Source organism: Hoplias malabaricus, chromosome X2 (assembly GCF_029633855.1).
Source record: "Hoplias malabaricus isolate fHopMal1 chromosome X2, fHopMal1.hap1, whole genome shotgun sequence".
NCBI lineage: Eukaryota > Metazoa > Chordata > Actinopteri > Characiformes > Erythrinidae > Hoplias > Hoplias malabaricus.
The window spans coordinates 22,428,506-22,442,519 of NC_089819.1; the positions used below are offsets into that span (position 1 = coordinate 22,428,506).

The window sequence follows — 14,014 nt, forward strand, 5'->3', positions numbered from 1 at the left end:
TCTGTAAATCATTTTATTTATCTATGAAAGGTGCTATAAAAATAAAGATTACTATTATGTTTTGTTTTGTTGAAGCTGGTCCCTTATTCGTCCAGGCATCAGAATAATAAAATGCAGTTTAAAATAAAAATTGAAATGTGCGCAATGCATCTGGTCATTGTGCAACATACAACGGAACATGTCTTTGGCATTTAACCCAACTGTGGCAGTGAATGCACACACATTAATCCACTAGGGGCATCCTCCAACACTCTACAAGCGGTTTGGAATCTGAACTTGACCTGACGTGACACTCTGAACAAACAGACTGCAGCTCTATTATAATCATTTGTGGCCATTGTTTGTATTCATGTAAGTAGCAGTAGTAGAGTCAAAAACACACAAAACATATCTTAGCAACCTTCAGTATTATCCAGCAACAGAATCTGACAGTTATTGTGAAAGCAACATGCTGTTATCACAAATACCAGCACAGATAGAACACTGCAGAGAGTGTGGCTGGAACAAACTGTTATAATATTAAATAAATTAGGCATGGTTAAACAAGTTCTGGAGGGCTGGGGCAATGTTCATATTCTACCCAAAGGTTCTTGAGAGGTCTTGAGGGTGACTGGCTAATTTATATCTCAACGGCAAAAAAATTAAAATCCACACAGTTTCTTTCTTACACTTGAGTCTGGGACATCCCCCAGGGAAAAAAACCTCCACAACAGACCAGATGTATCCCCCTCCCACAGTGCACATGCAGCCAGACGGACAGACAAACAGACGCACGCATGCACACACACACAGACACACAAATAGAGAGAGAAACGGAGAGAGGGGGAAGCATGGTGTTCTCCAGATTCTCTGTCTCGCAAAACAAAAGCAGATGTGGCCACACTGATGGAAATGTGGCGAGGTCTTAATATTAAGCTTTATCTAAGTGAAGCCAGGTGCACCACAAGAAGAATAAGCTCTTCCTCAAAAGCAAACAAAACCTCGCTGCAACTCCAGCACAACGCTTTAGGATATTCTGCATTAGAAGAATCTGGTTCTGATATCCCAAGAGGATGTGGATTTTCATGTGTCCTGCATGTGACACAGATACTAGCATCAAAAGAGTGGCCAGAAGTCCAGGAAATATCTTGGACCCTGGAAAAATAAGGGACATTTTGTGAGGGTCACAACCAGTAAAATGTCTCAGAAAACCTGAACCAGAATTATGACCAGCTCAAGACATCTTCAAAGGTCTATCAACCTGAAGACTTGGCTTAGAAGCTCTTAAAATATCATGAAATTACTTAATTTTTTAAAGACAAGAACATGTCGCACTTGTGTAAAATATAATCTAAAGCCGAACAGGAAAGCTCAATTGTGGATGACATAATAAATCAAAAACTGTCAGTGAATGATGTAAAGAAATATTTTTGCCATGTGAGAGTGTATTAAGTTTTAGAAAATACCACGGATTGTGTGTTTGCTCAGTGAAACGCCAACACCAGGCCCAGGCTCTGAGACGCTTCACAGCAATGGCCTTCAATTCCAGCTAATGAACAATCCGTGGAAAAGAATAACCTGAGTGGCAATGACATCATCCACTGGAGCAAGAATTCTAGGAATGCCTCTTTTTTGGCCAGAGTGTCTACTGCTGGCAAGCCTTGCACAGAGAGTGAAGAAGTAGGGTATTGTGGGATGGTAATAAAGCACTTCCTTCCTCACTGCCAGATGGCATGGCTTAGGGGTGATTCAATGGAACCCAGGCTCACGGCTTAACCGACCAGCCCTGATACCCTCCAATGATGGGACTGCTCAAGGTTGTCTCAATTTTTTTTTGAGCCTGGAATACAGAGGATAATTATAACAAGGTTTTGTGGAAAGAATTCCTCAGGCAGGACCTCAACTATTACAGCGCACTTTTGAGGCAGTGTATGGAAAGAACAGTGCCTGGGCCATTCAAGATTGATGGTTCATGCTCAATTAGTTTACGAGGAAAAGCACAAACTCTCCTCAGATAATGCAAATGCATCAGAAGCTGAAGGAAATTTTCCCTTGTTGACGGCTGAAGTGCAAGCTTTTGTACATAGCTGGCTTGGAAAGAGACCTGAATTGCATACTTTGGAATCCCTCTGTGCTACTCTGACAGCAAGCGAGTGCCTGGCCAAAGCAACTCTGACTGTGGTTCCAATTAAAGCAGGAGAATACGAGCTCTCGACATAGGTTCTTCCTCTAAGAGAGTATCTCTAAGAGTGTATTCATCGCGCAGATTTTTTTATTCTCAAACTTTCTGTTTATCTAAACCAATCATACAAACTGAGCTGGAGAGAGTACACAAGGACAAACTGGCTCATTAGTCACAGATGGATTACACACATCGATATTTCATCTTGAAGTGAAGTCCTGATAGGATAAGAGAAGAAAAAGCCGATATGAGAACCAGACTCATGGGCTGTTTCACTTGTCACACAGTCCCTAATCCAAAATGATCGAGCTTTGAGGGCTCAAAAGTGCCATACCCTTTACCGAAAATGTTAAGTAATGCAGTGTATTCAGTGTTGTCTTTTGAGACATTGTTAAAGGTGCCCTCAAGAGGCCTGTCATTTCATTTTGCCAAGAGCCGGAAAATACTATAGGGATTACCAACAATTTATCCGTCTCAGGTGAGCTTCGGCAAGTTTGGTGGCGGCTTAAGTCTATCCTGCCATAGTTAATCAGACAGCTCTAGGTAAAAAGGACATTGAATGCTTCTGTGTAGTTAGCACCAAGCATTTTCTCTAAAAAGTCTTCCATGTTATAAAAATGCATTGATTTTATTTTGCTAATATGACGTCTTGTTCATAAATGAATACATGGTCTAGGTGCTACTTATATTTCAGATATACTGATCAAATTAAGGCCTAAGAGAGAACCTCTTAAGTTGATTCTGGGCACTGAACAGTGCCTAGATTTAAGTCTAAACATGGAGAAGCAGCTTTTAGTCATTTTGCTGCTGTCAGTAAGAATAAACCTCCTGAAGCTGTGGGATGTGCTCAGTCTGTTAGTGTTTTTAGAAACAGGCTGAAAACATCTGTTTAAATGTGCTTTTTATACCAATTAAGCTTCTGTTAGCACTTTAAACTAATTTTTTTTATTATTGCATTATTCTTATGTTTCACTTTTCATTTTCAGCTATTTTAAATTTAAATATTTTAATTCAAATTTACTATATTTTATATTGTGCATTTGTTTTAATTATGTAAAGCTATTAGAATGGCCTGTGCTTATATATAATGTTGTCTTATCTTTTAATGGCAGATCGAATAAGATGCTAAAATCTAGTCCTTTATTTGAATGAAAAATATAAAGCTATTTAAGATGGTACACTGATGGAACACTCTGAGTTCCACTGTATCACAGAAGCACTTTGTATTTTTAGAATTACAGACTATACTTCATCTGTTGCTCTGTGTATATTGTTTGCCCTCTTTCACCATGTTCTTCAATGTGGTGTTCTTCTCACAGGACTCACAGGGCATGTACGATTTGGGTGGTGGATCATTCCCAGTGCTGCAGTGACACTGACGTGGTGGTGGTGTGTTAGTGTGTGTTATGCTGGTACGAATGGATCAGACACAGCAGTGCTACTGAATTTCTTAAACCCTGTGTCCACTCACTGTGCACTCTGTGAGACACTCCTACCTCGTTGGTCCACCTTGTAGATGTAAAGTTGGTTGGTAAATTATTCTCAGTCCAGCAGTGACACTGAGTGCTCCAGCAGCACTGCTGTGCCTGATCCACTTGCACCAGCACAACACACACTAACACCACCACCACCACAACAATGTCACGGAAGCGCTGAGTAGGTTCCACCACCAAAATCATACCTGCTCTGTGGTGACCATTGAAGAAAAGGGTGAAAGTGGGGTGGCACAGTGGCTTAGTGGCTAGCACGTTCGCCTCTCAGCGCTGGGATCTTGGGTTCAAGTCCCATCTGGGTGGAGTTTCCATGTTCTCCCTGTGTCTGCGTGGATTTCCTCCGGGGGCTCCGGTTTCCTTTCACAGTCCAAAAACATGGAGGGTAGGTGAATTGGCTTCACTAATAAAATGTCCTGGTGTGTGAATAAATGAGTGTGTATGTGAATGAATGTCTGTTTGTGCGATTGAATGTGTGTGTCCAGATATGGATTGGCACTCTGTCCTGGGTGAAATCCTAATGCCCGGTCGTTGTCTGGTCGAGAGTAGGCTGTGCGCGTTTGGCTGCTGCTTCTCACCAGTGTGTGTGGATTGAGTGTTCTGAGCTTCCTTGGGTGTCTAGAGAGGCACTATATAAGTGTAAAGTTAGATAGATAGAGAGATAGAAACAACGTATACAGAGCAACAGATGGACTTCAGTCTGTTATTGTAGGACTACAAAGTGTGTGGACAGTGGAGCTGAGAGAATGGACTGTGGGTGTAGAAACAAATACCATTAACCATGAAAAACAAATTTGAAAAACATCATATGCCACATCTCTTTCACATCCATGCAAATCTGCACATTACATAGCTGCATAATCAAAGAACGCAAATGTTAAATGGACCTGATTAAAGTCCAGGCTTGTCTCTCATTGAAAATGTGTGCTAGTTATGAAGTGCATGATACAACAACGCAACTATGAAAGAATAACTAAAATAGAGAATATTCTGCTTTCAAAATTTGATCAGTTACAGTTTTCCCCAAATGATTACGTGGTGCTGTTGCCCCAACTTTTAATGAATGTGTCGCAGACATCAGCTTTAGAATGAGTTTACAGCAAAAAGTTCCTACTGTAAAGTTTTTAGGAAGTGAGCTCAGTATTTTTCCACAGATATTAACCGCCCTAGATACCAACGTGAACTATCCCATTCCTCGCTTGTTTGAAAGTATCTATTCGACGGAAACTTCAATAAACAACAGAACACAACAGAACCTGATGAGACTGTAATGGTGCAGCTGATTGCACAGCTGAAAGCTTTATGAAGCTCATAAAAGTGAACTGTTTTCTGAAGTTTTTTTTCTAGGGTCGTGCTATAACTCAGTTTGGGAGCACAATGAAACTTGGCCCTCATCTTTTTGTTTATACCACATAAAGCACGCAGGGTCTTCCCTTTCCTGCTGGCATGCTCTACTGTGATTTACACTCCTTCTTCATGCGTCAGCAACTGCTACCAGTATGCTAATGAGGGATGGGAAACTGCCAAAGCTTCTTTATTTGGTCGAATAAAAAGCCTTTCCAAAGGCCTTTACACTTAATGTGAAAAAATATTTATGTTGAGTCCTCAGACAGCTCACTGGAGGAGGAGGAGACAGCGAGACTGCCCTAAAGAAGATGCCATTACTCACAATCAAGTCCCTCACCATCACAATGGCTCACTTCCTAAGTGTCTGCTATTAGCTTGTTGTTCGCTAATGTGGCAGAAAGACTGATTGTCTGTGGTTGTTGAGCTGTCACAAAGTGGATTCCAGAGCTGCAGCATTCCAGAGGAGAACAGATGCTCCTGGACGATGACCTCTGCGTGAACACCAGTTCACCTGTAATGTGTTGAGACCAGTTCTGACTGTTAAGGAACAATGGAGGCTAAGAGTGAATAGAAGCTAGTGTGAGCAGTGAGCATGGAAACGTTAAATCTTGTTAATTGTTAGCCACATTTGTCCTCAATGGCTGACCTATCATCTCAATCCACTGCTGTCCCTTTTAAGGGCTCCTCAATTTAACAGTGCTGGTGTTGGTATTGTCAGGTTAAGTAATCTCTGAAGCCTGACTGCGCTAAAGCCCACTCGACCCTGATGCAACAGCAGTGTCACTGGAAACAGTGTCCAAGCCTAGCGCCGTAGGAGTGCAGTGAATATTTTACCATCCTATATGCATTCAATTAGTACATTTTCCTTCTTCTAGAATTTGGCCAAGGACAAAGAAACTCATTACGAATGTAATGCAGAACAACGATAAGAGGCTTAATGTCAAGCAAAGTCATAGCTTTCGGTTTAAGTCCGCCTTATGTTCACAGCTTTCTTTATCTCTCCTTTGCCTCTATTTTTTATTTGCAGCCAGCCATTTCTGACTCCATTCACCTGCCCTTTCCAGAAGGATTATGTGTTTAAGCGTTTGTTTTCCTTTTCTTTACTTGTTGTCAGCCTTGCATATTTCTCTATTCTTGCCAGCTCCCCAAATTCCTCTGAGCTCAGCAGCTTGGGCTCAGCCTCACACAGCTGTGCGACAAATATAAATCAGATTTTTTAATTTATTTTTCACCCCCCAGCAGCCAAATCTGGGTCTTCCTTTCTGAGAGAGTGAAAACTACAACTGTTTTCTTAACTGACCATGCCAGACCAGAACTCTCAAAAGGTAGCAAACTGTATCTGGGAACCTCTCACATTCTTGCACTCATCATTGAGACAGGGTGCAAAATGTTCCCAGTTACCACCTTTTCACAGTTCTGGTCTGGCATGGTCAGGGAAGAAGAGCTGTAGTGGTCAATGGCTTCTTAATCTCCCTTCTGCAAGGCGACAGTTTTTGGTGACAGCGGCATGTTAAAAATGATATTTCTTATCACTGTAAGCCCATGTTGCTGCTGTTTGTAATTGGTATTCCATTGTTAGCTGGGCAATCTGCTAATCCTGCAGAACCTGTAACAAATGACCACTAGTGCAAACTTGTGTTGTGCTGAAGCAAACCACTCACCTAAGCGCAAGGACTACAATTTACACTGTATAGTCTGTCAGTGTGCTGATGTTATCCACTACCCTTGCCACCCTTCTGACCTTTCGGATGGATGAAGTCCTGCATGTGAGGGAAACTCCGTTGTGTGTCTAGCTTATGTTGGCAATTTATGATTCATTACTGCAGGAAAGCATTAAAGCGGCTTTACAGAATTCTGGGCTGTAGTCCTAGGTGAGTAAGCCGATGCAGCAGTGTCAGGACACATTACCTCAGAACGTGAGGAAAAAACCCTGAAAGGAATCAAAAATGTGAATCCATACTCCCCTTTTAAACGACAACAGAGCACAACAAAAGATGAGAGAGTTTTTAATACTGTTTTACTGTTAGTAATTTGGGGGGCACGGTGGCGCAGCAGGTAGCGTCACACAGCTCCAGGGACCTGGAGGTTGTGGGTTTGATTCCCGCTCTGGGTGACTGTCTGTGAGGAGTTTGGCGTGTTCTCCCTGTGTCTGCGTGGGTTTCCTCCGGGTGACTGTCTGTGAGGAGTTTGGTGTGTTCTCCCTGTGTCTGTGTGGGTTTCCTCCGGGTGACTGTCTGTGAGGAGTTTGGTGTGTTCTCCCTGTGTCTGTGTGGGTTTCCTCCGGGTGACTGTCTGTGAGGAGTTTGGTGTGCTCTCCCTGTGTCTGTGTGGGTTTCCTCCGGGTGACTGTCTGTGAGGAGTTTGGTGTGTTCTCCCTGTGTCTGTGTGGGTTTCCACTCAAAAGTGTCCATAGGTGTGAATGTGTGAGTGTGTGTCGCCCTGTGAAGGACTGGTGCCCCCTCCAGGGTGTGTTCCCGCCTTGCGCCCAATGATTCCGGGTAGGCACCGGACCCAACATGACCCTGAACAGGATAAGTGGTTTCAGACAATGAATGAATGTATCATATTCATGTAATTGATTGCTAAATATGTCATTACCTATAAATTCAATTTTTCATATCCAAAGTTAGCCACAGTGTGTGACAATATTCTTCATTTCCTTTCTATCCAATGGCCATGGAGAGCACTTACACACAATTATTCACAATTACTCACACCAGGTACTCTGTTTTTACAACAAGGCTTTGAAGAGGAATAGAGTTGGCTGATTATTATCACTCTCCTCGGTGGAGTTTGTTTGAAGAAGAGTTCAGCATCACAGGGAGAGTCTGCCTGAATAACACGACACGGAGGAGATTATTTATACTAAGGGAGGGGCTGCCCTCGTGCTCTGTTCATTACTATCCGGAGAGAAGGGTGAAAAGGTATTGATTGTTTTCGAATCCGTTTCATAAACTAGCTGATGTAAACACTAGGGACTGTGGTGTCAATAAGGGGAAGTGTATAGATGGAAAAGCACTGAGCAAACTTTTCCACACCTTCAAATAACATTTATTCTCCCAGAGAGCTTTACTGTGTTTAGGCTTCTTTGCTCTGCAGGAGTAAAATGACCTTGCTTCTAAGCTGGAATATGTATGTATGTATGAACATATCGTCTTTGTCCAATAAAAAACACGTATCTCCTATAAAGTCACTATTTTGAATGTATATGTTTTTATTGGACAGCAACAACAATGTGTCCATTCTCTCAGCTCCACTGACCCCACAGGAGAATTCTGTAGTTCTACACAGAATCACAGACTGGAGTCCATTTGTTCTCTGTTTACTAGGTTATGCCCATTTTCACCCTGCTCTTCAACCCACAGAGCAGGTATGATTTGGGTGGTGGAACATTCTCATCCACATTCTCATGCAGTGACACGTGGCGGTGGTGTGTTATTGTGTTGTGCTTGTATCAGACACAGAAGTGGATCAGGCACAGCAGTGCTGCTTGAGTTTTTAAATCCTCTAGAGTGATGAGCACTGACCTGAATAATCTATAATGTATGACTGCAATCACATCTTTACAGAAATATTGCAACAAGAAATGTTAGTATTGTCCACCATTACCTGGCCCTCGCTACACTATGCCCATTGTTAGCTTCTAAGATGTTTCAGGTGGTGAATTCTTTACAGAACCAAAGAGCTTCTGAGACTGCAGGGCAAGGAGAGGCCTGACCTTGGTGGAAGTTGTTCAAATAACAGAAGAGGAGAGAGCAGTGAGGGGCCAGGAGCACAGCGGTCAGTAGCTACTCTGAGAGCTTCTTTCACTACAGTTCTGACTTACTGTACTTACTCAACTCGGAACTGAGAGCCAAGGCCAAGAGTGTGTCACAGCTCCCTCAATGGGCACATTCTGCACCACTGAAATGTCAGAGTTATTCATAAAAGCCCACGCTGGAATTTCTGTCCAACATCCAGGATAAATTGGGGCTAATTACCAGCCGGATCCTCTTCATACACAAAGCTGTAGGGGAGGTGATAATGTAAAGTATAACACTGCCATAAATAGCCATGTCTAACCAAGCAGAGGGACAGTGTATTGCCCCTGAAAGCGCCTAAGTGGCCAGGAATTTGTTGTGAATGCAGTGGCTGAATGGCAATATTTGACATTATATCAGATACAGGCATTAGGACCCCTACTCAACTAACATTTCTTGTTAATGAAGAGTTCTAAACTAGACACATATATATATATATACACGTATATATACGTATATATATATATATATATATATATATACAGTACTGTGTAAAATTTTAGACACCAGAGATTTTGAGTTTAATGAGCTATTTATTCTGTGTGTGAATGTGTTGGTTTAACAAATATCTCCTCGTGGAGTCCATATTATTTGAGGTTATCATCCCATACCTAGTTTTAGCCGTTAATAAATAATGATTTTAAATAATGTGTGCTGTTGATTTAACAAATTAATGCAATCAAAGAGAATCTGAACAAAATATTGTTCTTCAAACTCACTCACACCTACTACTTTATAGAAAAAAATTATATTTTAAGCACAGTACTCTATATGTAATTCTACCCCTATGTAATTCTGGGGGTGGCGCTGTAGTGCTGCAGGAAGCTACTCTTGCCAGCACAGTAGAAAAAAGAACAAAGGAAACCCCAGTGTAAACCCCACCGATCCTATACACTGTCTATACTGTAAATACTATAGTAAAAACAAATTTATTAGCACTCATAAAACAATAAAAATGTCTTCGGTAATGACATTTTTGTTCATATAGTCAGGGAAAACAATCTCAAAACTTTGTTTGCTCGATCTGACACATTCTGAGAAGCAGATTCTCCTTGGTCCGCTACCCTTTTCCTACCTTCTGCAACAGGTTCTTTGGCCAATGAGCAAATGTGGCGCGTATCACCACGCGTACTGTATGTGTTGTTTCATTTTTCCCATTGTATGCACCCTCACACAGCCCCCGTTTTGGCCTCTCCAATCACAGCTCTTGACCTGCAATTATGTGGAAGCGCAAAGACAAGGAAAAATGGAGAACACAAACACTTCTAGGGAGTAGATATAATTGTCTGGAGTAAAAACTGAGGAAATGAGAACAGAGAAAGAAGAGAACCAAGCAAAAATGGCGAAAACTCAGAGCTTCTGTTACTCACTCCTCTCTGATGTGCGATCAGGTCAGAGTTGACAGCAGCTCATTATCATTTAAAGGGACAGGTGCTGAAACCAGCTGTTCGTAACAGTGATGTTTAGACAAGAGGAGAATGCAGCTGGTGTTTGGTCGTTGTGGTATTTTGACCAAACCAGTCACAAAGGTTTCATTAAGACCCCAGTGGAAACTTGGAAAGTCCACTTTAATAAAGTTATATTTCATCATATTTATCCTTATTAAAGCAGATAAGAATCAAATAATTGTGTACTTTCCCCCATAACTGTACCTGAAGACCTTTGTGGTTCTGCTTCCATCTTTTGTAACATATTTATGTTTGATTTGCTGTGTGTAAGCTGACCCGTGGTCCCCCATCCCCCATTTCAACAACTGTCAGACCACATTTGCACCCCTGTTTAGTGGATTTGGAAAGGGAAAGAAGGATGAGCTGGTGTTCCGGAAATTAGACAAAGTGGCTTCAGTGGTGGAAGGAATACTCAGGGTCCACTAGTCAGGGAGAGCCCCCTTTCCCGAGGTGGACACAGTACTCAGCCTGGGATTTCTAAGCAACCAACACAGAGCGGGTAATCATTTCCTACTCTTCCATGCTTCCCACCTGGAACAATGGCACGCCATCATGTCTCTATGGCAACTGGTACAGCCACACAAGTGGGCTCCCTTTAGAGACTGATGAATGAGAGGAGATCTTGAAAAGGGTTGAGGAGCCAGAAATCCTTCCCACTTTTTCAGTGTAATTATAAAATTATTCTCAAATCAGGCAAAGAAATGTTGCCCAAACATAGAGACCATGAAGATTCCTCAGACGTTTGTGCATTTCTTAATTGTGGCTAATGCAAAGTTACGATGCCATGTGCCTAGTTACACAAAATACATTTTGCATGCACTTGAATCTAATGCATCTGCCATATTTGTAAAATGTTAATTAGCTTCCTGCACTCAGAACATAAAGCTTGGCAGATTGAGGGGGGCCGCTGATTACGGGGAATCTTGAGATGCTGGATTTGGTAGATGAACGTGTGATTGAAGACAGGTAACACAACACCGGCCTCTGAAGAACAGATTGCTCGGTAGGAAAGGGCTCTGGAGTACAAAGGCTCTGAGATTGATATGATCTAGGGAGGCTGAATCCATGGGGGTTTTCTACACAGTGATTGCTCCATTGTGACCACAAGGCAAAATCCAAGCAGCAGCGTGAAGATGCTAAAAAGGTGGTGGACCTGAGTGGTGCAAAGGGTATTAATAAAACCTTACTTTATATGAAAGCGAAAGCAAATTTAATCATTGGTAGGGATCACAGTTTGCCTCATGGGAGTGTGAGGGGAAGCCAAGCTGACAAGCAATTTAAAGCCAAGGTTGAGAAACAATGAGGACTTGAACAAGCACGGGAAAGAATCTAAAACAGGGGCCAGGAGGCTTGGGGAGGGAGAATGGTTATGGAAACAGGTTGACCTCTACAGCCCTAGGATAAAGTTTACCGTATGGATGAAAATAAAGGAAGCATGCAACAAAGAAGACCAGAGAACCTACCGAGAGGCTGGTAGTCTACAGAGATGTCTGAAGGGGCCTGAAGTACAGCAGATCTTCTGTACACCACATGCACTCGTCCATGTTCCTCATGCTCCTGAGTGCCGCGTTCCAGAGGCTCGATGAAGTATTCATCAGAGTCTGTCCGAATCATGCCAGCCTTGGAAGAACAACACAAGAATGGGCATTAGTTTTTGTACAAACCAAAGCTGTGAGGCCAGACACAGACCCTCCTGAGAGACAAGGCTGGTACAACAATATAAATTTCAGGATCACAAGGTTTTTATTTTTCCCCCATGGTAAACATGAGGATGCTTGTCACAACACCTGTTAAAATCTTTGGCAGGTAAACGAGTGCTGACTGCCACTGTATTTTTAGCCTTTAAGAAATCCATGCAGTTAAGCTGTTATCAGTGATGTGATATTGTTTGTTTCACACAGTCCAAGAAAACCACCACCATTCATTATGTCATCATTAAAACCTTTCTAACCTTTGCAGGCCTGACACATGAACCAAACATGAGGGCGCATGCAAAAACCACTGAGGAGCATTTTGTGAATATGTAAAAATAAATAAATAAAATTTAAAAAGCCACATATTATTCACAAGTCAATACACAGAGCCTAATCCTCAACAAATCACCAACAGTTTATCCCTTTTAAAAAAGTCCTTGCTGTCCAATGAAACATACCTATGTCTAAAAAAAACTCTCCAGGACAGGGGGAAAACTTTTTTTTTTTATTGGAAATCAATGTAAAACGATTTTGTTACAAAAATGTTGGAGCCCATTCCCCATGAAACTTGTACACAATGTGAAGGACAGATGCTGTGTTCAAGTGAAGTAGTAAACTAAAAATGAACAAACATGGGATACATGTTTTTCACTGGAGAGTGGCAATATGCTGTTTACCCACAACATCTAGAACATTCCAGATCAAAAATAACAGCTAATATCATCACAATTTATAAACAATTTGAAAACTGGTGCTTCTAGGTGTATGTGGCGCAGCAGGTAGTGTCGCAGTCACATAGTTCTAGGGACCTGGAAATTGTGGGTTCGAGTCCCACTCCGGGTGACTGACTATGAGGAGTTTGGTGTGTTCTCCCTGTGTCTGTGTGGGTTTCCTCCGGGTGACTGACTATGAGGAGTTTGGTGTGTTCTCCCTGTGTCTTTGTGGGTTTCCTCCAGGTGACTGACTGTGAGGAGTTTGGTGTGTTCTCCCTGTGTCTGTGTGGGTTTCCTCCCATGGTCCAAAAACACACGTTGGTAGGTGGATTGGCGACTCGTAGGTGTGAGTTTGTGAATGAACGCGTGAGTGCGTGTCGCCCTGTGAAGGATGGCCGCCCCCTCCAGTGTGTGTTCCTGACTTGCTCCCAATGATTCCGGGTAGGCTCCAGACCCACCGTGACCCTGAATTGGATAAGCGGTTTCAGACAATGAATCAATGAATGCACTAAGTGTATTTACACTTAATTAAGTGTATATATTAATCACACAACAAGTGTGATTTCTAATGGTGAACTGAAAAGAAGCGGTTGTCATATTCAAGTAAAACTAGTGCAAATAGCCCAGTTATTTCCTGAAACACAGAAAAGACTTTGTGCACAACAAAGGGTCGCGCTTTTGAAGGTTTCCTCCGTTCTTTAATTGCAGTACCATTAGCTGTAAGGTTCATTATTGTTTTGAATTTTTTTTTCTACATTTCTTTGATGGTTCTATGAAAAGGAGCTAAAATACACAGCATGGCCTTGTGTAAACAGCAGTGTGAGACTGAACAAGCTAATTAGCGTCTGCTAGCGCAGATTATGCTGGATAAAGCTTGTAATTGGCCAGAATTGTTGTAATACACACGGACACAAAGGAACCGCTTTTTCAGGCAATAAATATATACATTTATAATAGTATTACTTTTAACATAAAATGCACCTCGTATGATATGAATTATCTAACTGCTTTGAAGGCAGTGAATTAACCTGTTTTTGCTCCATTCCTTGGGCCCCACACATGGGGTGGCCATGTTTAAAACAGGTTTAGTACGAAATCTCTGACACATACAGGCCATAACAATTTTTATACCGTGATGAAGACGTATTATAGCTTCAACAAAACCTATATTTTATATCAAAGTTTGAGAAAAACAAAGCTATTGGCCTTTTGTAAACATGTCTGTGATTGTGTGAATTAATGAGCTACTGGCTGACATTAAGCTCGATTAACAAGGCTTCTTATTGACCGGAATTACTTGGTTGCATTCATTTTCTAAAAGGATATACACACACTGAACTGATGAATGTGTTTGAGGATAA

At 41.9% G+C, this 14,014-nt stretch overlaps 1 protein-coding gene across 1 annotated transcript in view; it reads right to left on the reverse strand.

The window, feature by feature from the left end:
* LOC136676771 (A disintegrin and metalloproteinase with thrombospondin motifs 3-like) overlaps positions 1-14,014 on the reverse strand; it is a 132,912-nt gene that overhangs the window by 94,193 nt on the left and 24,705 nt on the right. The window contains exons 4-5 of the mRNA XM_066653987.1: positions 11,729-11,866; positions 1,761-1,790 (exon numbers count right to left, since the gene is read on the reverse strand). Of these exons, the coding sequence (XP_066510084.1) occupies positions 1,761-1,790; positions 11,729-11,866 (168 nt within the window). The remainder of the gene's footprint in view (positions 1-1,760; positions 1,791-11,728; positions 11,867-14,014) is intronic.